This window comes from Rhincodon typus, chromosome 28 (assembly GCF_021869965.1).
Source record: "Rhincodon typus isolate 14 chromosome 28, sRhiTyp1.1, whole genome shotgun sequence".
In the NCBI taxonomy this organism is placed as follows: Eukaryota; Metazoa; Chordata; class Chondrichthyes; order Orectolobiformes; family Rhincodontidae; genus Rhincodon; species Rhincodon typus.
The window spans coordinates 33,182,329-33,205,235 of record NC_063359.1 but is presented as its reverse complement, the minus strand read 5'-3'; the positions used below and the strand labels follow the sequence as shown (position 1 = coordinate 33,205,235).

Sequence of the window (22,907 nt, the reverse complement as noted above, 5' to 3'; positions counted from 1 at the left end):
TTTCTGATGAAGGGTCTAGGCCCGAAACGTCAGCCTTTCTGCTCCTATGATGCTGCTTGGCCTGCTGTGTTCATCCAGCTCTGCACCTTGTTGTCCCTCATATTTTGGATTTACCTACCCTGGGAAAAAGACCTTGGCTATTTACCCTATGCATACCGCTCATAATTTTATAAACCTCTATTAGGCCACCCCTCAGCCTCCGATGCTCCAGGGAAAACAATCCCATCTAATCAGCATCTCTCTGAGGTTGTAGCCCTGCTCGCTGAGCCGGTGTGTTTGATTGCAGATGTTTTGTCACCCTGCCAGGGAACATCATCAATGCACCTCTGGTGAAGTGGTGGTGTTCTGTCCTGCCTGTTATTTATATGCCTCGGTTTGCTGGGGTAGTTGGCATCACTTCCAGTTCTGTTTTTCAGTGGTTTCTTTATCGGGTCCAGTTCAATATGCTTGTTGATGGAATTCCGGTTGGAGTGCCAGGCCTCCAGGAATTCCCTGGCATGTCTCTGTTTGGCTTGTGCTATTATGTATCTGTTGTCCCAATAGAATTTGTGTCCTTCTTTGTCCATGTGTATTGAGACCAGTGAGAATTGGTCATGTCTCTTGGTGGCTAGTTGGTGTTCATGTATCCTTATTGTAAGTTTTCTTCCAAATTGGCCTATGTAATGTTTTTCACAGTCCTTGCATGGTATTTACATTAGTTTTAGTGGCTGTGGGTATGGGATCCTTTACGTTCGTCAGTAGCTGTCACAGGGTGGTTGTTGGTTTGTGGGCTACCCTGATACCTAGGGGTCCGAGTAGTCTTGTGGTCATCTTTGACATGTCTCTGATGTACAGTAGGGTGACTAGTGTGTCTGGCCATGTTGTGTCTTCTTGTTGTGGTCTGTCACGGAGGTAACGGTGGATTGTGCTCTTTGGGCATCCATTCCTTTTAAAAACTCTGTTTAAGTGCTCCTGTTCTGCTTTGTGCAATTCCGGGTTTCTGGACCTAGCAGGGTGATGAAACATTTGTTATGAAACACGCTGGCTCGGCAAGCAAGTCTACAACCTCATCCATAACTCGAGCTACAAATCCTCTCAAAAACTTTCAGCATCTCTCTATAGCTCAAACCCTCCAATCCCAGCAACATCCTTGTAAATCTTTTCTGAACCCTTTCAAGTTTTACAACATCTTTCTTTAAAGCAGGGAGACCAAAAATGAATGCAGTGTCCTATAGCTGCAGCATAACATCCCAACTCCTAAATGTACTGATGAATGAATGCAAGCGTGACAAAGGCCTTTTTCACCACCCGCTACTCGACTTTTAAGGTGCCATGCACCTGTCCCCTAGGTCTCTTTGTTGTGCAAAACTCCCTAGAACCTTACCATTCACTGTTTAAGTCCTGCCTTACCAAAATGCAACATCTCACTTTTATCTAAATTGAATTCCATCTACCACTCCTTGGCCCATTCACCCATCTGATCAAGGTCCTGTTGTACTTTGAGATAATCTTCTTACTGTCCACTACACCATCAATTTTGGTGTCATCAGCAAACTTACTAACCATACCTCCTACGGGTTTAGGCCCGAAACGTCAGCTTTCCTGCTCCTCTGATGCTGCTTGGCCTGCTGTGTTCATCCAGCTCTACACCTTGTTATCTCAGATTCTCCAACATCTGCAGTTCTTACTATCTCTGAATCAAGTTAGTCAGACACAAATTTCCCACTCAAAAAGCCATGTTGACTATTCCTAATCAGTCTTTGCCTTTCCAAATACATGTAACTCCTGTTCCTCAGAATCCCCTCCAACAACTTACCCACTACTTATGTCAGGCTCACCAGTCTATAGTTCCCTGGCTTTTCCATTCCGTCTTTCTTAAGTAACAGCACCACATTAGCCACCCTCCAGCCTTCCGGCACCTCACCTGTGGTTGTCAATGACACAAATATCTCAGCAAGGGGCCCAGCAATCTATTCCCTAGCTTCCACAAAGTCAAACAAAAGTTTCTCACTTAATACCAAACAGAACTGAGTAAAATTATGGTTCTTTGAATCGGTCAATTCAGGTTAGTAAGAGTGAATTCTATATGTGGTTAGGTGCAATGATCACTATTCTCAACACTGCTGAGCCATACACAATGATCACGGCTGATAATTTACCTCAACTCCACCTTCACCTCCTATCCCTATATCCCTTTATTCTCAAAAATTTATCAATCTTTGCCTTGAATACATTGACTGAGCTCCGTGAAGTAGCATGCCTTCAATATCAGGCCTAATCTTAGGTCACGACCTTCTGGGGGAAGAAATTTATTTTTACAATGCTAAATGGCCAACCACTTTATCCAGAGACTCTACCCCCTAATTTCTAATTGCTTCAACCAGGTGTGAAAACAGCCTCTCATCATTGACTTTGCCAGGCTCTCTGTTAATCGTCATTGTCCAAGGTCCCAAACACACCTTCCAGGTGAAGCAGCATTTCATTTCTACTTCTTTCAACCTAGTCTACTGTATTCAGTTCTCACAATGCAGTCCCACTTACACAGACAAGATCAAATGTAGACTGGTCAAATGCTTTGCAGAACATCGCCACTCTGTCCATAGGAATGACCTTCACCTCCCAGTTGCACGCCATTTCAATAAATCAGCTTGTTCTCATGCTAATATTTCTGTTCTGGGCTTGCTGCAATGTTCTGGTGGAGCACAACACAAGCTCGAGAAACAATACCTCATTTTCTGCTTAGGCATTTTACAGCTTCAAGGTCTCAATACTGAATTCAATAACTTCAGAAACTGTCTGTTCTCCAATTTTCTTAACTTCTCTCTTCCCCCGCCAAAGTTGTATTTGACTCTTGATTACCTTTCTTCCTTTCATACCTTAATCTAAATTTTTTTTACATCTTTTTCTTTCTCCAAAAAGAAGGAAACTTACGACAGGCACAGCACATTAAAAACATGGGAGGCCCTTCTACAATATAGAGTGTAGGAGGTTGCTTAAAAAGGAAATTAGGAAGGGGGAAAGACGGACCATGAAATAGCAGATCAAGGAAAACCTCAAGGCTTTTTATAAGTATATTAAGAGTAAAATGATTACCAAGAAGGAGTGGGATCTATTAGAAACCAAAGGGGCAACCTGTGCGTGCAGCTAGTGTACACGCATGAGGTCTTAAATGAATATTTTTCATCTTTATTCACAGAGTAGAAGGACATTGCAGCTGGGGGTTTCAGTTCAGATGGTGAGGTTCTCAAGAAGTGTGAGGTGATGCATTTGGAATTCCAATAAGGGAAGGGTATACAGGGTGGTGAAGTAAGCATATGGGATGCTTGCCTTCATTAGCCAGGGTGTAGAGCATAACACCGTGAGAATTAGATAGTGAGAATCTCTTCCCAATGGCAGGCAAAACTAGGACCAGAGGGCATAAGTTTAAGGTGAGGAGAAAGTGGTTTAGAGGAGATCTGAGGAAAATTGTTTTCACTCACAGGGTGGTAGAAATATGGTACCTGCTGCCTGAGAGAGTGGTGGAGGCAAGTACTCTTGCAACATTTAAGAAGCATCTGGATGAGCACTTAAACCATGTGCAGGTAAATGGGATTAGTATGGTGTTCATTGATAAACACAGACAAGGTGGACTGAAGGGCCTGTTTCTATGCTGTATGACTCTAACCCTAATGTCTTTTGCATTGGGTCTCTATACCATCTCCTCTCTTGCTCCTCCTCTTCTTTTACCAAAAGTATAAAAGAAGAACCTATTTACTAAATCCTTTCAGTTCTGAAGAAGAGTCATACTGGGCTCAAAATGTTAACTCTGCTTTTCTCTCCACAAAACTGCCAGAACTGTTGAGTTTCTTCAGCATTCTTTGTGTTTGTTTCAGATTTCCAGCATTTGCAGCAATTTGCTTTTATTCTCTGTTAATCTTACATTTTTAAATGAGATCATCTTTAAACCTGGGAGAGTTGTCCTTGGTAAACTCACAACCACAGCATTTCTGGATTTGTCCTGTACAATAAATACTACACACAAATTAACTGTACAATTAGGCTTATAGCATGCCTGCAAGAACAAGTCTAATCTTAGGGCACAAGTTACCATTAGTGTCCCAAAACCACAATAGTGCTATCCTGCATGGTAATAAAGGACATTATTTCTTTACATTAGTCTCTCTAACTCACAAAGACAGTTGTTGTAACATTAAAACAATAACTACATTTCCAAAAATGTGCGTGGGGCAGTGTCTCCAAACGAGAATGGTACTTGGTCATGTTAACAACAAGTGCATGGTTTCATAACGTGGGCAAGCATAATGTGCTGCAGTTATCACATGGTTCTAGTTGAGCATGAAACATTCCAGCTCTTATCACAAGCGCAGATTGATAATCAACCTCTTTAGCCATGTTTGTAACATGCCTTCCATACAGAAACTACCACTGCACCATTGTCAAATGCTATTTCTGAAAGCAACCCATTACCTGTGATAGTAGGGACTGCAGATGCTGGAGAACATTACCTGTGAAATATTTTAGGCTGTCCTCTGGTCCTATAGAAATGGAAATTTTTTTTTCATGTTAATTTACAGATGGATTGACAGAAATATATGGTGAGGTCTTGTTGAACCTGGCCAATTAGTCTATCCACACTGTTGACCAGATCTAGTAGCTGCTTGATCCACTTAGGAACAATGTGTGACCACCAGGTTAAATTCAGGTAAACGTGTTGTTTTGGAATTGTGTTGTCGTGAGTGTGTGAACGGTCTTATAAGGTGACATCCAGACTACTTTCTGAAACAGAAGTCGGGTCACATTTTAAAAGTTTATTTCCTTAATTCCTCATTTTAATGTTTCCCTGAACATGTTAAGACCCTGCCACAAGGACAAACAAATAGGGGCAAAAAACTTTTTACCCAGAATTTGTGGCACTGTTTTACAATAAAAATCACAGCTGCTTGACACAGAACTCTGATCAATCTGTCATAATTCTCTTTTTGGACAGTGGATCTCATAATTCAGCACAACACGTTCAGATACCTCAGTGGTTACAATATGTGTGGCAGTTGGTTCAAGAGTGAGAATCATTAAACTTACATATCGACAATGACTCCTACAAAAAGAACATAGTTTTGTTTGGCCTTTCAATCACAGTTGCAGCCTCTGAGCTCTTTCAACCTGAGTGTGAACAGTGAGGTCCACACACCACGGTGAAGCTCCATTGAGATGTCAGTAAGTACAAGGCTAGGATACTGAGGCAGGAAGTGGTGTGATATCTGTGAGGTGGTCCTAATAGCAGAGTAGAAAAGGGAGACTGAATGTAAAGGATTTAGGAGGACATCAACTAAGTGACAGAGCTCACAGGAGAGTTGACTGAAAGTGCAATGAAAAAGTAGATTTTAAAAGTATTAATGACTGAAAGGAAGACCAGATAAGGGGGTAGAATTCCAGTGGGAGCAGTCAAGATGTTGAATGGTTGAACATCAAACTGAGGAACGCGGAGTGGGAAATTACCAGAGAATCTGTGCCAGTTATTTCCTGTGTGATAAAAGGCCATGGATATGATGAATCCATACCTCATTTATAACTTTTTCAGTGATGTAAATAGCAAGTGGACAAGGACACACCAATACTTCCATTGCAATGTACAGAGTACCCTTTGGTTAAATGCCAAATCAAGAAAAAGGGATAACCTTGGAATTTTTTTAAAGCAAGTCCCTTTGGAAAGCAGTGACAGATTGGCATGTCAAATTGAGAACATTAAATGTTTGTCAGGACTTGTTTGGCTCGTACTTAAACTCAACCGCAGTTTGACAAAGACACCAAATTCTCCCATAAAATGGATAGCAAGCCTCTGGGGAGTCCATCCTGTCCAGCGTTCTACCCCACTGAATGCTAAGAAGACAGCGTACCTGTTAAATATACTCAATACCTTGTTTGCAAAGGCATCAGTTATCCTTGTCCACTGGACACTTGTCAGAATTGAGATGCTCCTTGTCAGCTCTTGGATTAGTCTGAGGAGATGGCGCTCAGTGCTTTCAAATGGCAGCACATCCTGCAGCTCTTCCTTATTGTTATCCTAATTCAGTCCTAGTCAAAGTGAGGATTGAGGGGGGCACATTTGCAAACTACAGCATCTGAACTGGTAATGCCTTTGCCAGACTACTCAATGCGCATTAAGAGTAAGTTGTGTGGACTGCAGTCACATACAGACTTGGTGTCTAACCGTAGGACATTGTAAGATAAACTCTGGTGTTTCTTTTGAACAATAATGTTGGCACTCATTGTGTTAACCCCCACCATTCGCAGATTTACAGAATTCAATTCCACCTCGGGGTTTAAATATTGATCTGTAACTATGAGCATGAGGTATCCATGTAGCAAGAAAAGTGTGGAGCTTTGAAGACTTGGGAAGTCATTGTCGCTAGGTGAAATAGCTGAGTCTTTTGGAGAAAAGAAAATAAACACTTCTTTTGCAATGTAGTTAAAGAATAGAAATTTGCAACAACACATTAGGCTACAACACATTCCTCCATGTAGAAGCTGTTGTTAACCTTAATAAGGGTACGGGGACACAGCAATGACAATGACAAATACACTCTGGTACTTCAGTGGCCCCTGTTCACTGAAGGTGGTAGCATGCACTTTCAGGTGGTACACCCCGGGTTCCACCAGTGGGCGCAGGGTGTATACAATCCCACGGCCCTCGTCAGTGCGAACGACGAAGGGGCTAGCCACATCCTGCTCGATGGCGGTGAAGTTGGTCCTGCTCTGTAGTACGCCACGCTCTGAGAATGCCGAGAGTCGGATCACGTCATGCTTGGCTGGGATCCCCCGGGGGAGGGTGAGCAGCTTGTACTGGAATATCAGGGGAGCGGCTGCACAGTGGAGGATGCAACGGCGGTAACAAGTCCTAGAAAATGGAGAATGGGAAGAAAACAGAAAACAGTATGTTTCAGGCCCAAGAAAGAGAAAAACAACTTTCATAATTAAACCCTGCATTCTTCCTCCTACCCTGGGCTGGCTCCCCTCCGGTAGCTTGCTGGACATGGGGTATCTATGCATTGGTGGCTGCCTCTTGTGTTGAAACACATCTGGTTCAGTCCACACTTGATATTCTGTTCTTGGCATTCATCAATATCTGAAATAATGAAGCAGAACTGATTGCAGAGATGTCCAGCTAATAGGATAAAAATAGCTCAACACATTAACAAATGGCAACTGCAACTGGCTCGATGAAATTCCTAAGATCATAAGAAATTGGAGCAGAATTATCTTGTTCAGGCCATTGATGCTGTGCTATCAATCAATACTCAGGGCTAATCTGATTATGACCTCAACCCTACATTCCTAACCAGGCCCATAACCCTTCACTTGCTTGTCAATTAAAGATCTGTCTTATTCAGACTTGAATATATTCACTGATGCAGCCTCCTTTGCTCTCTGAGGAAGAATTCCAAAGACCAAACACCCCTAAGAAAAGAATTTCTCTCATCTTGGACTTAAAAGGGAGATGTCTAATGTTTAAACTGTTTAAACTGAAGCTCTTGGTTTCCTCGAATAGGGGAAACAGCCTCTCAGTATCTAGCCTGTGAAGACCTGACAGAATCTTATGTTACAATAACATTACTTCTCATTTTTCTAATACCCCAGCCTGCTCAATCTTCCCACCCTGCATCTTAAGAATCAACCTAGTGAATATTCTCTGAACTGTTTCTAATGTAAATATATCACACCTTAAGTGATTAAAACTGTACATATTACTCCAGATGCAGTCTCACCAATGCTATGTATTGTTTTAGCAAAACTTCTCCTCCTTTAGGTTCCATCTCTGCTGCAATAAAGACCAATATTCCATTTGTCTTCCTATTTACTTCCTAAACCTTCATGGTCATTTTTTTTGTGGTAACGTGCAAAGACATGTAGAATCCATTGGATAGACATGTAGAATCCAATGAGGCATTCGGCAGTCTCTCTCCATTTATATAATTTTCCGCTTTTCTATTCCTCCTGCCAAATTGGAAAACTTCACATTTTCTCACATTCTGCTCAATATGTTAAATTTTGCTAACTCACTTATCTATATCCTTTTGCAGACTCTTTATAGCCCCATCGCTCCAAAACTCCCACTCCTTCTTGTAAAAAGAACACTAAATGAGATGGATTCACTCAGTTGTGACTTCAACATCAAACCTGGGCATGGCATTGACTCTATAAACCTAGTCTCACTAGGTGCTGAGGTGTGGTGCCCAAATTTGGGACAGCTGTCCCACAGATTAGTTCAGTAACAGCCTGGTGTAGTTGAAAACACAGAACTATATTAAACAGCCTAGGCTCCTCCATCACTATCCCAAGGTCTATGTTGACCTCATGGCAGACCACTGCCACTGCTAGCTAGAGAATAGAGTTCTGCATTCTCATGTTGTTGATCCCTTAGCCCTGGTTATCATTCATATTTTCCTTGTTTCCACATTCCCCCCAAAGTATTTTTGTCCCTTTTGAAATATGGATTTAAAAAGTGTCCACATTACTCTAATTGCAGCCAGAGCAAGTAGAGGTGTAAGGAATTAGGAAATTCATAACTACATTGGTATTACATTGACAGCAATGTAGTGGGAATGGACTGGGGGTGGGCATGGAAAGAATTCTGAACTGGATCTGTTTACTCAGTTTATAAATGTAATATCCTAGTCACATAGATGAACAGGCTTCCAATCTAATCTCTGGTTACTCCTCATCTTAGTCTTCATCTTCAAACAATGATCATGCTTCTGGACTCCCCACCATTTGGAACTTCCTTCCTGCATCCAATCTGTCCAGCCTGTTAGAATTTAATAGGTTTCTTTGAGACCGCCCCCTGCCCCCCCACACAATCTTCTAGACTCCAGTGAATACAAACCTAACCTGATCAGCTGGGAAGAACCAGGAATTGGCAGCATCAGGAGAAAATCAGAGAATAGGGAAAGAGATTGTTTTATCAATGGCATAAAACCATAAGCAACAAGCCATTGCCATAGAGAGACCATCCTCTGTATTGTTCATCACTTACCCTGGCAGTTTCTACCATTGGGCAGCAGTCGATACCCAGGAGGACAAATGCAACTGTAGCTGCCCTGGGTGTTCCTGCAATCGTGCTGGCAGAAATTCCAAGTCTGGCATTCATTGATATCTATAACAAAAAAAAACCCCGTACACTCAAATCAGGCACAGCATCAAGTAAACAATTCTTGATTTTAATTTGAAACTAAATCAACATTTTGTCCTTTTTTGTTGCATTAACTCTTATGATATAGTACAGTACTAAGGTGGTTACACTCCATAAATACTGAAGTTGTGATGGTGCTTTTGAAACGCACGTTATTTATTTGTTAAGTGAGCAGTATATGGGGAGAGGGGAGAGGAGGCAATACAATAATAATTCCTATAATATCCTGTTCCTCTCCTAAACAGGTACATAACAAAAAAAACGAGGCAGTGACATTCTGTGTCGTAATTCAATCCAGAATAATCTTGTCTAAAGCTGTAAAGGATCCATGTTGAGTGAGAAAAACGGTTTGCAACTGGGGAGTTAGTGGTGTGATGGTAATGTCTCTGGACTAGTAATCCAGAAGTTCAGGGTCATGCTTTGGGAATTGAGAGTTCGTGGCACCCAGTGAAATTTCAATTCAATGACTCTATAGGGAATTGAAGGCTTGTTCCAGTGATCATGACCATGGAATGATTATCTTTAAAACCCACGTGGTTCACCAATGCCAATATGGTATTATATTGGGCAGGCCCATTTCCATAGCTGACAACAGTGGTGGAGACAATATTTCCTGGGTGTAACAGTTCTGTGGTCTTAGAAAGGTTTTAATGGCCAACATGCTGTGCAGCATACTGGAATTTGGCACATGCTAATACTTCACTAAAAGCAAATATAATCCTCTAATCATGGAGTTAATCTACTTGCACCGCTAATTAGTCTATTTAAATATTTGCTGATTTCACATATTTACAGGTGTGATCTGAAAAGGATAGAGTTTTTTAAACAATGTTGCCATCTACTGGACAATAAAAGTGCTGGTTGAAAAGAAGTTGCTTCATTTAAACTGCTCAACCCTTTCCCCCCTCTTTTCTTACTCTCTCCCATTTTCTTGCTTTTTTTAACTTTCTGACAGAATTGTAATGACGATGCTTTCTTGAAATGTTCCTGACTTTGTTCCTTCTGCTGAACATGGACTTCTTGAATATTGCTGCTTTGTTTCAGTTTTTATTTGATTTGCAATTTTGTTTATCCTAATCTTTTTCTTCTCAGTTTTATTACACTTGTTCTCTTTCTCTTCAATTCTCTCCTTCCTCCTTCCATCCTTCATATACTTTTATTACCATCAAGTATCCATAAACCTGCATTAAAGGCAAAACATTTTGTCCACACTCAACAAGTCGTGAATTCTGCAAATGCCCGGAAGCTACTTTCCATTTTCTTTGATTTTTTTTATTAAAAAATGATGATTTATCCACTGTGGGTAGGCCAGCACTTATTGACCATCCCTAATTGTCCCAGAGAATATGGTGGTGAACCACTTTCTTCACTTGCTGAAGTCCATGTGGTATAGGTACACCACAGTTAGGTTATTGATCAGTGGCAGTGAAGGAAGAGTGATTTATTCCAAGTCAGGCTTGTCTGCAGCTAGGAGAGGAACTTGAAGATGGTAATGTTCCCATGCACCTGCTGTCCTTGTCCTTCAACGTGATACAGATTGTAGGTTTTGAAGGTCTTGTCGGAGAAGCCTTGGTGAGTTGCTGCAAAGCATTTTGAAGATGCTAAACATTTTGTTAGTGTGTGGAGTCAGGCGGTTAGGTAGTCACCATAGAATTCTCAGTCTCTGAGTTAGACTGCAGCCACAGTATTTATATGGGTGATCCAGTTCAGTTTCTGGTCAATAGTTAATCCCAAGATGTGCTGGTGTTCAGATATGAAATTATACTAAGGACAATCAATTGGAAAAACCACAAATTATACAAAGATACAAAATAGGCTCAGTTGTAGGCCCCTCAAGCCTGCTTCATCATTCAGTAAGATCATGGCTGATCTGTTTATGTTTTAATTCCGTATTCTGATCAATCCCCAATAAACTTCAATTTCCTTACCTAACAAGAATCTATTCACCTCTGCCAAATATTTGATGACCCCACTTCCCCTCATCTCAGCCCTAAAACGCTGACAACTAATTTTAAAATAGTACCCTTCAGTTCTGACTGACCCACTGAAGAAAACATCCTTTCCACGTCCACCTTGTCAGCACCTTTTAGGATATTACACACTTCAACTAAAACTCAGAATTTTTTGTTGAAAGCATTACTCACCTGTACACAGCCCATTCCTCTTTCTGTATCCAGCAGGACAGGACTTCTTGTTGACTTGTGTCTCAAATTCCCGGTTCATCTTCCAACCCAACCAGGTGTAGAAGGGGTTAATCTGGTTCTGGCTTGTCTGCTCGCTGTGGCTATATTGACTGATAGAGACTAGCTGGGGTCTGAAGCTTGTGATTGTGCTGTTGCTCAGTTTAGGCTTTTCCAATTCAGCACAGGATCTGGCGTCGGCCAATAGCTGCTTTCCGGGTGGACACAGGCACTTGTAGCTGCCAGCCAGATTTCGACATTGGTAGACACAGGGCTTGGGAATCAGTTGGCATTCATCAACATCTGGTGCAAAAGGGGAAGGGGTGGAGCGGGGAGCGACAGGTATAATCACAATGTATTCATATAAAATATTAGTCATTGGAAAAATCTTGAAAACATCAGGCATCACAGTCACACTTTCAGCGAGTTCTTAAGCACTGAATCCATTCTCTCTGCTCATTCTGAACTTTGAACATGGATAGGAGCAAACTGTACAAGACTGACCTGATACTGTGAAAGGAGTCCCATTGAAATCTATCGGGAAAATCTGTGAGAAGCTTGAAAGCACTCTGGAGGGCATGGAATGAATTTCACAATATTCTCAAGTAGGTATCAGCAGCAGGATTCCATTTAAAGGAAGCCTTGCTGTCAATATTACCTTTATTTGATATCTGGAGAATATATTTGTCCATTTTCTCCCTTTCAGTTGCCAGGGATTAGACCTAATGCTGGAATCCTAGAGTTGCCAACCCATCATGACTGCCCTGGAGTCTTTGGGAATTAAAGATTAAAGTGTTGGGTATTTTGAAAATCATTAAACTAGACTGTCCCCAGGACCTGATGGGATATATCCCAGAATCCTGAGGGAGGCGACAGAAGAAATCACTGGGGCCTTGAATGAAATCAATGTATCCTCTTGAGTCACAGGCAAGTTCCTGGAGGACTGGAGAATGGCCAATGTTGTCCCCTTTTTTAGGAAGGGCAACACGGATCATCCAGGAAATTACAGGCCATTTAGCCTTACATCAGTGGTAAGGAAATTATTGAAGAAGATTCTTAGAGTCATAGAGTCACTACAGCATGGAAACAGATACGTCGGTCCAACTGGTTCATGCTGACCATGTTCCCAAACTAAACTAGTCCCACTTGCCTGTGTTTGGCCCATACTTCTCCAAACCTTTCTTATTCATGTACTTATCCAAATGTCTTTTAAAATGTTGTAACTGTACCTGCATCCAACACTTCCTCTGGAAGTTCATTTCACACACTAACCACTCTCTGAGTAAAAAAGTTGCTCCTCATATCCTTTTTAAATCTTTCTCTTCCAATCTTAAAAATATGCCCCCTAGTTTTGAACTCCTCCACCTTAGGGAAAAGACCTTGGCTATTCACCTGATTTATGACCCTCATGATTTAACAAACCTCTATCAGGTGGTCGACCTACTACACTCCAGTGAAAAGTCCAGCCTATCCAGCCTATTTTTATAACTCAAACCCTCCATTCCCGGCAACATCCTGGTAAATTTTTTCTGAACCTTCCACAGTTTAATAATATCCTTCCTATAACAGGGCAAGAGGCCTCATCAACGTCCTGTATATAACCTCAACAAGATACCCCAACTCCTATAGCCAAAGGTTTGAGCAATAAAGGCAAGCATGCCAAACACCTTCTTAATCATCCTGTTTATCTTAGGGACAGGATTTATTCACATTTGGAGAATTATGTATCTACTATCGACAGGCAAGCATTGCTTTGCATGGGGAGGTCATGAAAAACTTGATTGAGATTTTTGAGGAAGTTACAAAGATGACTGCTGAGGGCAGAGCAATGGATGTGATCTAATGGATTTATAGACAAATGTATAGGCAGGGAATAGTGGGATACAGGTCACCTGTAGGTAAAAGGTTTTTAGTTTAGAAAAGACGTCACGTGTCAGCACAGGCTTGGTGGGCCAAAGAGTCTGTTCCTTTGCTGTACTGTACTTTGTTATTCCAGCAATTCAGGAGTAAAATTATTGTGTGGCTTGACGTAGAGTCAAGAATCACCCAATCAGATATTGAAGAGTTTATTGATTTCCTGGTTGGTGTAGGAAGGCAGTGATGACCAATACAGGGTGAAGAGGGGGTGGACATGTTTTGAGGTACATATGTGAAGTGACAATTTCTCCAGTAAATCATCCATTGAAGGTTGGCAACACACTTTAAACAGAGCAGTTTACTCCAGGCCTTCACTAATGCCACTTTACACCCAATTCACAATCAGAAATGACAGTGTGCCTTGATAGTGGCTGGCACTTCCTTTAACTTCTTTCTGCTGTGCAAACCCCTTTTTTTGCACAACATGGTCCCTTTAAGATAGTTGCATGGCTGGCCATGAACACATCTTAAAGGACTTGCTGCCTTTGTGTGGCCTGTTTGTTCCCTACATAGTATGTTCCCTAACCTAGAAAGAATGTTGGTGACACCTTTCTCTTGGGTCTGGATAGAGGATGGTACAAACTGCAGCAAGTCAACGAAGGTTATGGCTTTTCAGAGCTTCCATCCTCTATTCTTCCTCTCACCCATCTGAGCACCCCAACACTCCCTCTGCCACTTACCTAAACATGGTCTTCCCACGCCCTGTGAGCGATATCCACGAGGACAGCTGCAGTGGTAACTTCCTGCTGTGTTCACACACTTCTGATTATATCGACACAGGTGGTTCCCTGTTTTACACTCGTCAACATCTATGAAAAGAAAGTGCAACAAGAGGTTTTGAAAAGTAGAAGTCCAAATCAAAAAGGGAGAGAGGCAAATAATCAAATGGTAACAGGTCAATGGTCAAATGCAGCACTCTTCAAGCAATGTCTTGGATACAATCTCATACAAGACTGTTAAATTTTTCAGATTTATACTGAAGCTAATCCTACATATGTAGGATTGCTGACCAAACATTCAAGTCAAAAGGACAGTAAAAACTGCCGATGCTGGAGTCAGAGATAACACAGTGTGGAGCTGGAGGAACACTGCAGGCCAGGCAGAAAGTTGACGTTTTGGGTCAGGACCCTTCTTCGGAAATGGATGAGGGGGAAGGATGCTCCGAAATAAATGAGAGAGGAGGGGTGGGGCTGGGGAAGGTAGATGGGATGGTGACAGGTGATTGCAGGTAGGCAGCGGTGGGGATTGGTCAGTGAGGCGGGAGGATTGGATAGGTGGGAGAGAAGATGGAAAGATGTGTCAGGTCAAGGAGGCGGAGATGAGAAGGTGAGCTGGTCCCTCTCTTCCAACAGACAACACTGGAATTACCCCCACCTCTTCCTCCGCTACATCGATGACTGTATCAGCGCTGCCTCATGCTCCCAGAAGGAGCTTGAACAGTTCATCAACTTTACTAACACCTTTCACCCCAACCTCAAATCTCTGGACCCTGGACCTCTCTGTCTCCATCTCTGGTAACTGCCTCGAAACCGACATCTATTTCAAGCCACTGACTCCCACAGCTACCTAGACTACACCTCCTCTCACCCACCTTCCTGCAAGAATCTCATCCCCTACTCTCAATTCCTCCGCCTCCACCGCATCTGCTCCCAAGATGGGGCGTTCCACTCCCGAATATCCTAGATGTCCTCTTATTTCAAGGACTGCAACTTCTCCCCTTCGGTGTTGAAAATGCTCTCGACCGCATCTCTTGCCTTTCCTGCACCTCAGGCCTCACATCCCTTCCCCGCAACAAAAACAAAGGCAGAATCTCCCCTGTCCTCACATATCACCTCACTAACCTCCGTATTCAACGTATCATTTTCCGCCACTTCTGCCACCTGCAATCCGACCCCACAACCAAAGATATATTTCCCTTCCCACCCATATATGCCTTCTGTAGGGACCGCTCTCTCCGAGTCTCCCTCACCCGCTCCACACTGCCCACTAGCCCCACCAACCCCGGTACCTTTCCCTGCAACTGCAGGAAGTGCTACACCTGCCCCTACACCTCCCCCTTCACCTTCATCCAAGGCACCAAACAAACCTTTCACATCAGACAGAGGTTCACCTGCACATCTGGAGACCGTTTTGTAGAACACCTGCACTCGGTTCACGACAAATGACAACACCTTCCAGTTGTGAACCATTTCAACTCCCCCTCCCACTTCCTGGGCGACATGTCCATCCTGGGCCTCTTCCGGTATCACAATGACGCCACTCAGAAACTGGAGGAGCAGCACCTCATATTCTGCCTTGGGAACCTACAATCCAATGGTCTCAATGTGGACTTTACCAGTTTCAAAATCTCCCCAACCCCGGTCTCATCCCACGACCAGCTCTCCCTCTCATCCCCGCCTCCTTGACCTGACACAACCTATCCACCTTTTCTCCCACCTATCTGCTCCTTCCACCTCACTGACCAATCCCCACCACTGCCTACCTCCACTCACCTATCACCATTCCACCTACCTTCCCCAGCCCCATCCCTCCTCTATTTATTTTGCAGCTCCCTTCCCCCTCCCCCATTTCTGAAGAAGGGTCCCACCTGAAATGTCAAATTTCCTGCTCCTCTGATGCTGCCTGGCCTGCTGTGATCCTCCAGCTCCACACTGTGTTATCTCTATTCAAATCAAAGGGCGATGTTTTAAGGAGAGGCTTAAAGGAGGAGACACAGGTGAGGAGATTCAGGAAGGGAATTTGAGACCTTAATGTGTATGCAGAGACACCACCATCCATGCTGGGGGCAATGAGGGGATATGCAAGAAGCCAGAATTAGAGGAGTGGCAAATTCTCCATTATGGGACTAGACAAAATTTACATAAGGAGGTGTGAGACCATGGTGAGATTTGCACACAGAAAATGAAACCTACCAAATTGAAGCACTGATAGACTGAAAAGTAATGTAGGTCATTGAGCACAGGGGTGATGGGTGATAGGATTTGGTGTTAAATAAGACATGGGCAGCAGAGGTTTAGATGAAGTGAAGTTTGTAGAGAATGGGAAATCAGGCGGCAACATGGTAAATGCTAATTTTCTCAATATCAGCAAGTTACAATTGGGAGATCTTAATTCCTAAGCAAATGGAAGAAGGCCAAATTGTCTAATGCATCAGCCAACAAGTAACCAGCCTAAACCCCTTAACTAGCATGCAGTCCTTGACACCATAAGTTACAGCACTTCATGTACATTTCCAAGTGCTATTTAAATGTGATAAGATTTCTGCTTCTTCCATCTTTTCAGACAATGAGTTCTAATTTCCCATCACTCTCTGGGTGAAAAAAATCACACTCGCAGGTGATGGTGGTCCCATGTATGTGTTGCCTTTGTCCTTCTAGATGGAAGTGGTTGTCAATTTGGAATGCATTGTCTCAGAATCTTCAGTGAAGATGGTTGGACCTGGGACACTGTCCTGAGGGATTCCTGCAGAGATGTCCTGGAGCTGAAATGACTGACCTCCAACAACAATAACCATCTTCCTATGTGTCAGGTATGACTCCAATCTGTGGAGAGTTGTCCCCTGGATTTTCACTGACTCCAGTTTTGCTAGGGCTCCTCGATGCCACATTTGGTCAAATGTGGCCTTGATGATAAGGGCTGTCACTCTCACCATAGCTCCAAAAATACTCTAATCCAGACTACAACCTCTCAAATCTCCTTTTTACCCTCTCAATAGTGCAATCATGCACTTCTTCTTACAGAAACTGGATTGAAAAACCATTGCAGGCAAGACCAGAGTAAATAGGGATGAGCCTTTGACAGACAGCCTACGGACTGAGGTTTAAGCAAAGGTACTTACCACCACAGGTTCCACTGGGTAATCGCATAGTGCCATGAGAGCAGCTCTCTATGCATTGGTATCCTCCCTCGGTGTTCTGGCACTCTTGGTGGGGCCGGCACACGTTTATATTGCACTCGTTGATATCTGTATTTAAAGGATAAACCCCGAGTACTCAGTACATGCAGTGGCTTTAAAAAGGCTGGTTAACTTTACACAACATCAACCCTGCTCAATGGGTAGCATTCTCACTTCTGTCAAAAAGTTGGGGGTTCAAGTCCCAGTCCAGAGATTTGAGCACAAAATTTGAGGAGGCTCACATATGTCAGTTCTGAAGAAGGGTCACTGAACCTGAAAACATTAACACTGCTTTCTCTGCACAGATGCTGCCAGACCTGAGTTTCACCAGAATTTCTGCTTTTGTTTCAGATTTCCAGCATCTGCAGTTCTTTATTTCATATTATTGAGGGAGTGTTGCCTGTAGGACATGCCATCTTTCAGATGAGGTCCTGTCTTCCCTCTCAGGTGCTTGTAAAAAGATCTCACAGTATCATTTGAAAAAGACCATGGGACTGCTGCTCAGTTTCCAGGCCAATATTTATCCCTCAACCTACATCACTACAACAGGTGATCTGGATATTATCACATTGCTGTTTGTGGGAGCTTGCTGTGTGCAAATTGGCTGATATATTTCTTACTTTACAACTATAACCTAGAGTTCTTCAAATTGAGTTGGGCTTTATTATGAACAAAGGTGGTTTCTGAACATCATGGGATCCCAGGTTCAGCTCTCCAGGCCTCTGCAGAGTTGATGGTGCCTGAGTGATGGCCTTGGGAGGTACAATTGACTTTAGTGAGTCACTGTGGACAAAGAAACCTCAACCATGGATGTATCTTTGGTGATAGCATCATGTGACTGTGAACGAATCAGTCAAACCTTTATATCCTTTTCCAATAAATTTATAATTAGTGATGGATAATGAAAAATGAACACCATGTTTGTTAATGTCTGTACATAGTATTCTGGGGATTAATCTTTAGTTTCTGGAGACTCCAGGGTAATCCTGAAGGGTTGGTAACCCCCACTTTTTGCTTAACTGTAGACCTTTTGATTCCTTTTCTTGATTGGCTTCTTCTTCAAGGGAGCTTTCTTTAGGGAGGAAAAATAAATTGCAGTTGAGGTGCAGAACAACTTTTAGGTGATAGGTAACAGATAGCCAAGGGGAAATCTAATACAGGTCTTCACAATTAAGAAAGGCTTTGATACAGAGAGAATGTTTCCACTTGTAGGCAAAAGTGTAGCTGGAGACCATCAATATATAATAATAACAAGAAATCCAACAGGGAATTTAAAGGAAACTACTTTACCCAAAGAGTGGTGAGAATATGATACTCCTTACAATGAGGAGTGGACGAAATGGATAGTGTATATTCATTTAGGGAGAATAGATAAGCATTTGAAGAAGAGAATGAGCATTACAATCAAAGAGTTAAATGGGGTAAGATTAAAGGATGCTTGAGTGGAGAATAAACACTAGCATACAGGCTGGTTGGGTTGAATACCCTGTTTCTATGGAGTATATCCTCTCTAAGACTCACCAATGCAGTGCTGTCCCAAGCGCTGATAACCAGGATCACACCCACATCGATAGGTACCAACTGCATTGAGGCAGCGCTGTTGACAGGGTGGGCTGGCTGACTCCTCACACTCATTAATATCTAAAAGGAAAAGTCAAAAAGAGAAATCATGCAAAAAGTAGCTATAGTCCCGAACTGCTGCTAAGCTTCAACTGTATTTCTAGGGCCCTAACATTGAGCTCAATTTGCTGATCTCAGCTGAGACAGTGCTGGGAAGACTACAAACAGATTCAGTATCCTGGCAGAGGAGGGAGGGGGAAGAAAAAAAAGTCAATCATCTACCTTTCGGTTAATCAGCAAGCAATCCAGTAACTCCCACTGCATGGGAGGATGCTAGCATCATGGTAATGTTATAGGATTAACAATCTAGTGACTGTGATCAGCAAGCTGAAGACAAGAGTTCAAATTCGACTGGTGAGAGGGCAGAGATTTTAAATTCGATTTAAAAATGCTGGACTAAAAAGTTAGTCTCGTTAATAATGATCATGAAACTATTAAGGTGTTGTAAATGTCTATCTAGTTCACTAACATCTGTTCAGGAAAGAAATCTGCCTTCTTTAACTGTCTGGCCCATAAGTGACTCCAGACTCAAAGCAATGTGGTTAACTGTTAACTGCCCTCTGAAATGGTTCAGCAAGACACTCAATAGTAGGTGCTCATCACCATCTACTCAAGGCACCTCCACCCGCCTGGAGTCTTGCCTCCTTTGCACATTGTTCTCAAGATGGCTGTGCTGCCAAAGAAACCATTATGCACTTCCTTCTGGAATGTGCCTTTGCAAAAGAAGTCTGGAGAGAGATGCAATGGTTTTGTTCGGGTTCATCCTGAGCTGCACCATGATTGTGCTCTCTGGTCTGTGCCCAGGGAGCACACTGAGACAAATATCAACTATGACTGGAGGACCATCAAATCAGTAAAAGATGCTCTTTGGCATGTCTGAAATATATTAGTCTCCCAGTCAAAGAGCTGTCCTCAAACTAGTGTTACAAACTGGCACATTGACTATGTGCTGAGGGGTGGCAGGACGGAGGGAAGGGGTGCGGCGGGTTGAAATGAGAAGCGGTTGGTGAAGATAGAAGGAGGAGAACCTGATTGTTTTCTCTCCTGGATGAGATTCCTCAGCCTTTCATTAAGCTCCTGGGTCTTGCACATTTCCATTACCTTCACAATGAGCTCCTTCTGCCGACCGCTTGAAACCAATCCCACATCGCACCAGACAGCGATATGAGCCAGCCTCGTTTAGACAATTTTGCCCAAAGTGACACATATGAATCCCAAGCTGACATTCATCAATATCTGTTAATAACAGGGAAAAGAGAAAGTGATCCAAATAATGTAGCAGTAATTAGATTACTGAATGAACCAATGTGCATTGACCACAATGTATTGGTGACTTTGAGCATGGAACAAGAGGACTCTTTGACAAACACCCTACACATAGGGGAAAGATTATGTCAGTCTTCACAGACAATGTTACGAGACTTATAGAGTGCTCTTTAAACTCAATAAAGTTTCAGAACTCCTATCCTGTTTAGACTTTTAGAATTGATACAGAAGGCTGAAGAGCCACTACAACATCTCTTCTGGTCTTAGAGTAAATGTCAATAGCACATTTTCTCGTTTCTATTTTCCATCAACAATAACAAACAGAGTTATGAACAACTCCTGAAATCTTTCCCATTGCCGTGAGTATTCCTTATTTTCACAAATGTTTCCCACTGAATGCTATCGTAAAGCCAGTGGGACAAGTCCATGGAGTGTAGCCGCTGTGAACAGGGGATCCCCATACAGGTCATTCACCTTCATCTGTACAAACAGGGCAGAGAATAACTGAAAAGGTTGCTGACTTGCTCGCTGAGCTGGCTGGTTTTGGTTCAGATCTTTCATCACCATGTACAGGAATTCCGAGAGGCCTCGCTGTCCACCAATAAGGCAATCAATAAACATGTGGAATTAGACCCCATATGCAAACCCTTGCAAAAAAAAAAGCGGAAATGACACAAAACACCTTAGACCAGATCATATAAATACTAAGTGGAATAGATCATCATCGCTTCATCGGAGACCGCACTGACGATGTTACCTAGCATGGTGATGAAATATCTGAACTATAACCAGTTAGCTGAGCGAGCAAGTCAACAACCTCACCCACGACCCACGATACAAATCTTCGCAATAACCTTAAATGGCTGAAAATTCACAGCACTGAAACAGCTACTTGGCTTAGCAAGTCTATGCTGCTATGAACCTCCTCCCAATCTATTTCATCCAATCAACTAGCACCCTACCCACCATCTTCCACATTCATTTTATTCACTGCCAATGCCCAGAACAGCAGTATGTACCATCTACAAGATGTACTGTAACAACTCACAAAGGGTCCTTCAACAACACCTTCCAAACTTTGACCTTTTTCATCTCCAAAAACAAGGGCAGAAGATAAATGGGAACACCATCACCATTGGCAAGTTCCCCTCCAAGTCACACATCTTCCTGACTTGAAAGTACATTGATGTTCCTTCAATGTTTCTAGGTCTAAATCCCTGAACTCCCTCTCTAACAGCTCCCAAGGACTGCAGTGGTTTAAGAATGCAGTTAACCACCAACTTTTCAAAAGCAATCAAGGATGAGGTTTAACCAGTGATGACCACATCTAATTAATGAAAAATCTTGCCTTTAATTCCTTTCTCCCTCTGTGAAATGGATCACCTCAACTACTGCATGTAGTGGAGAGTTCCATATTGTCATCACTTTCCAAGTAAAGAGGTTTCTTCAAAATTCACTGTTACTGACTGGCGAGTGTGTACTATCTGCAAGATTCATTGAAGCAACTCACCAATGCTCCTTCGATAGCAACTTCCAAACCCACATTCTAACATCAAAAATCCTTCTTCAAGCCACACACAATCAATTTTGAATGATATCATTGCTCTTTCACTGTCGCAGGTCCAAGTTGTGGAACTCCCTTCCTATCAGAACTATGGGTGCATCTATGCTCCTATGGATTGCAGTAGTTCAAGTGAAAGTGAAAGTAATTACAGCCTCAGAGGACTACAGATTTTATGAGGATTAATTAGCTCAGTTAGCTGGATGGCTGGTTTGCAATGTTGATGGACTCCCCCAGCATGGGTTCAATATATGTACTAGACAGGTCAGCAAGACTTCTTAATCTCACCCCTCACCACCAGTCAACTCTAATAAGTGGCTCACCACCACAATGGTTTTGCTGGTATAGAATATGGAATATGAGGATTGTTGGCTCTGGGATATGTAATGGTAGGAAATGTTAGTATTGAGATAGGGAATATGCCTGCACTTAATGTTCCCTGTATCAATATCAAGTCTCTCTCAAATATTATTCAGTAGTGGGCTTCAAGTCCAATGATACATGTGTTGGCTCTGGGTTGGTGGACCAAAGTGTTCCTGTGCTGTACTGTTCTTTGACACCTGCTCCTATTCCTAAGAGGTTTAAGTTTCCATTCTACCACTGTTTCAGTGCCAATGATTAATAAGAATTGTCCATTTTCCCAGGCAAACAGCTTGAAATGGGACCAAAACCACTTCCACTTGGATCCATTTACAGGCAGATTGAGTGCAGTATATTTCCTGGATGACCACACATTATCTATTTTAAACCAAACACAGTAATGCTAATAACAGAAAAACTGAAGCCTACCTAAACAGTACGAGGATGAATCAAGAATATATCCTCCTGGGCAGTAACCTTCAGTGGAACCTGAAACACATTAAAAGACAATTAATCCTGCGGAGTAATTATAGAGTCCATAATTTATGATCTTGAACACTCACCCTTCTGGAAGGAGACAGTGATCCTGAAATTCAACTCCTCCATCTTCTCACTATAGAAGACAGAGACGTACTCAGCCTTCAAAATCTGGAAGAGTGAAGGCTGGTTGCCCATCCCAGACTCATACTCGATGCTGTGGTTACAGTGGAAGGAAAGAGGGGAGCCACTGTGAAGAAAGGTTTGGGTTGATGAAACATAGAGTTGTCCTGGACCCGTCTGGACATACTTTTCACTGAAATCCTAGATTTAAAGAAAGGAATCACTGTTTGGACGACAATTAACGCAGACAATTTCCAAAAGTGCAACATCAATGCCCTTAAATTAAAAGTTGTTATTTAAATACTTCTAATTTTATTGTTCCTTGTAAACAGGTTCTATTTT

General features: G+C 42.5%; 1 protein-coding gene across 1 annotated transcript in view; it reads right to left on the bottom strand.

Moving 5' to 3' along the window:
* Positions 1–4,772: 4,772 nt before the first annotated feature.
* Positions 4,773–22,907, bottom strand: part of LOC109918284 (hemicentin-1-like) — a 417,033-nt gene continuing 398,898 nt past the window's right edge. The window contains exons 95-104 of the mRNA XM_048613389.1: positions 22,529–22,766; positions 22,395–22,454; positions 19,880–20,014; positions 18,680–18,799; positions 17,102–17,227; positions 13,944–14,072; positions 11,311–11,649; positions 9,011–9,130; positions 6,976–7,102; positions 4,773–6,874 (exon numbers count right to left, since the gene is read on the bottom strand). Of these exons, the coding sequence (XP_048469346.1) occupies positions 6,517–6,874; positions 6,976–7,102; positions 9,011–9,130; positions 11,311–11,649; positions 13,944–14,072; positions 17,102–17,227; positions 18,680–18,799; positions 19,880–20,014; positions 22,395–22,454; positions 22,529–22,766 (1,752 nt within the window). The 3' untranslated portion in view covers positions 4,773–6,516. The remainder of the gene's footprint in view (positions 6,875–6,975; positions 7,103–9,010; positions 9,131–11,310; positions 11,650–13,943; positions 14,073–17,101; positions 17,228–18,679; positions 18,800–19,879; positions 20,015–22,394; positions 22,455–22,528; positions 22,767–22,907) is intronic.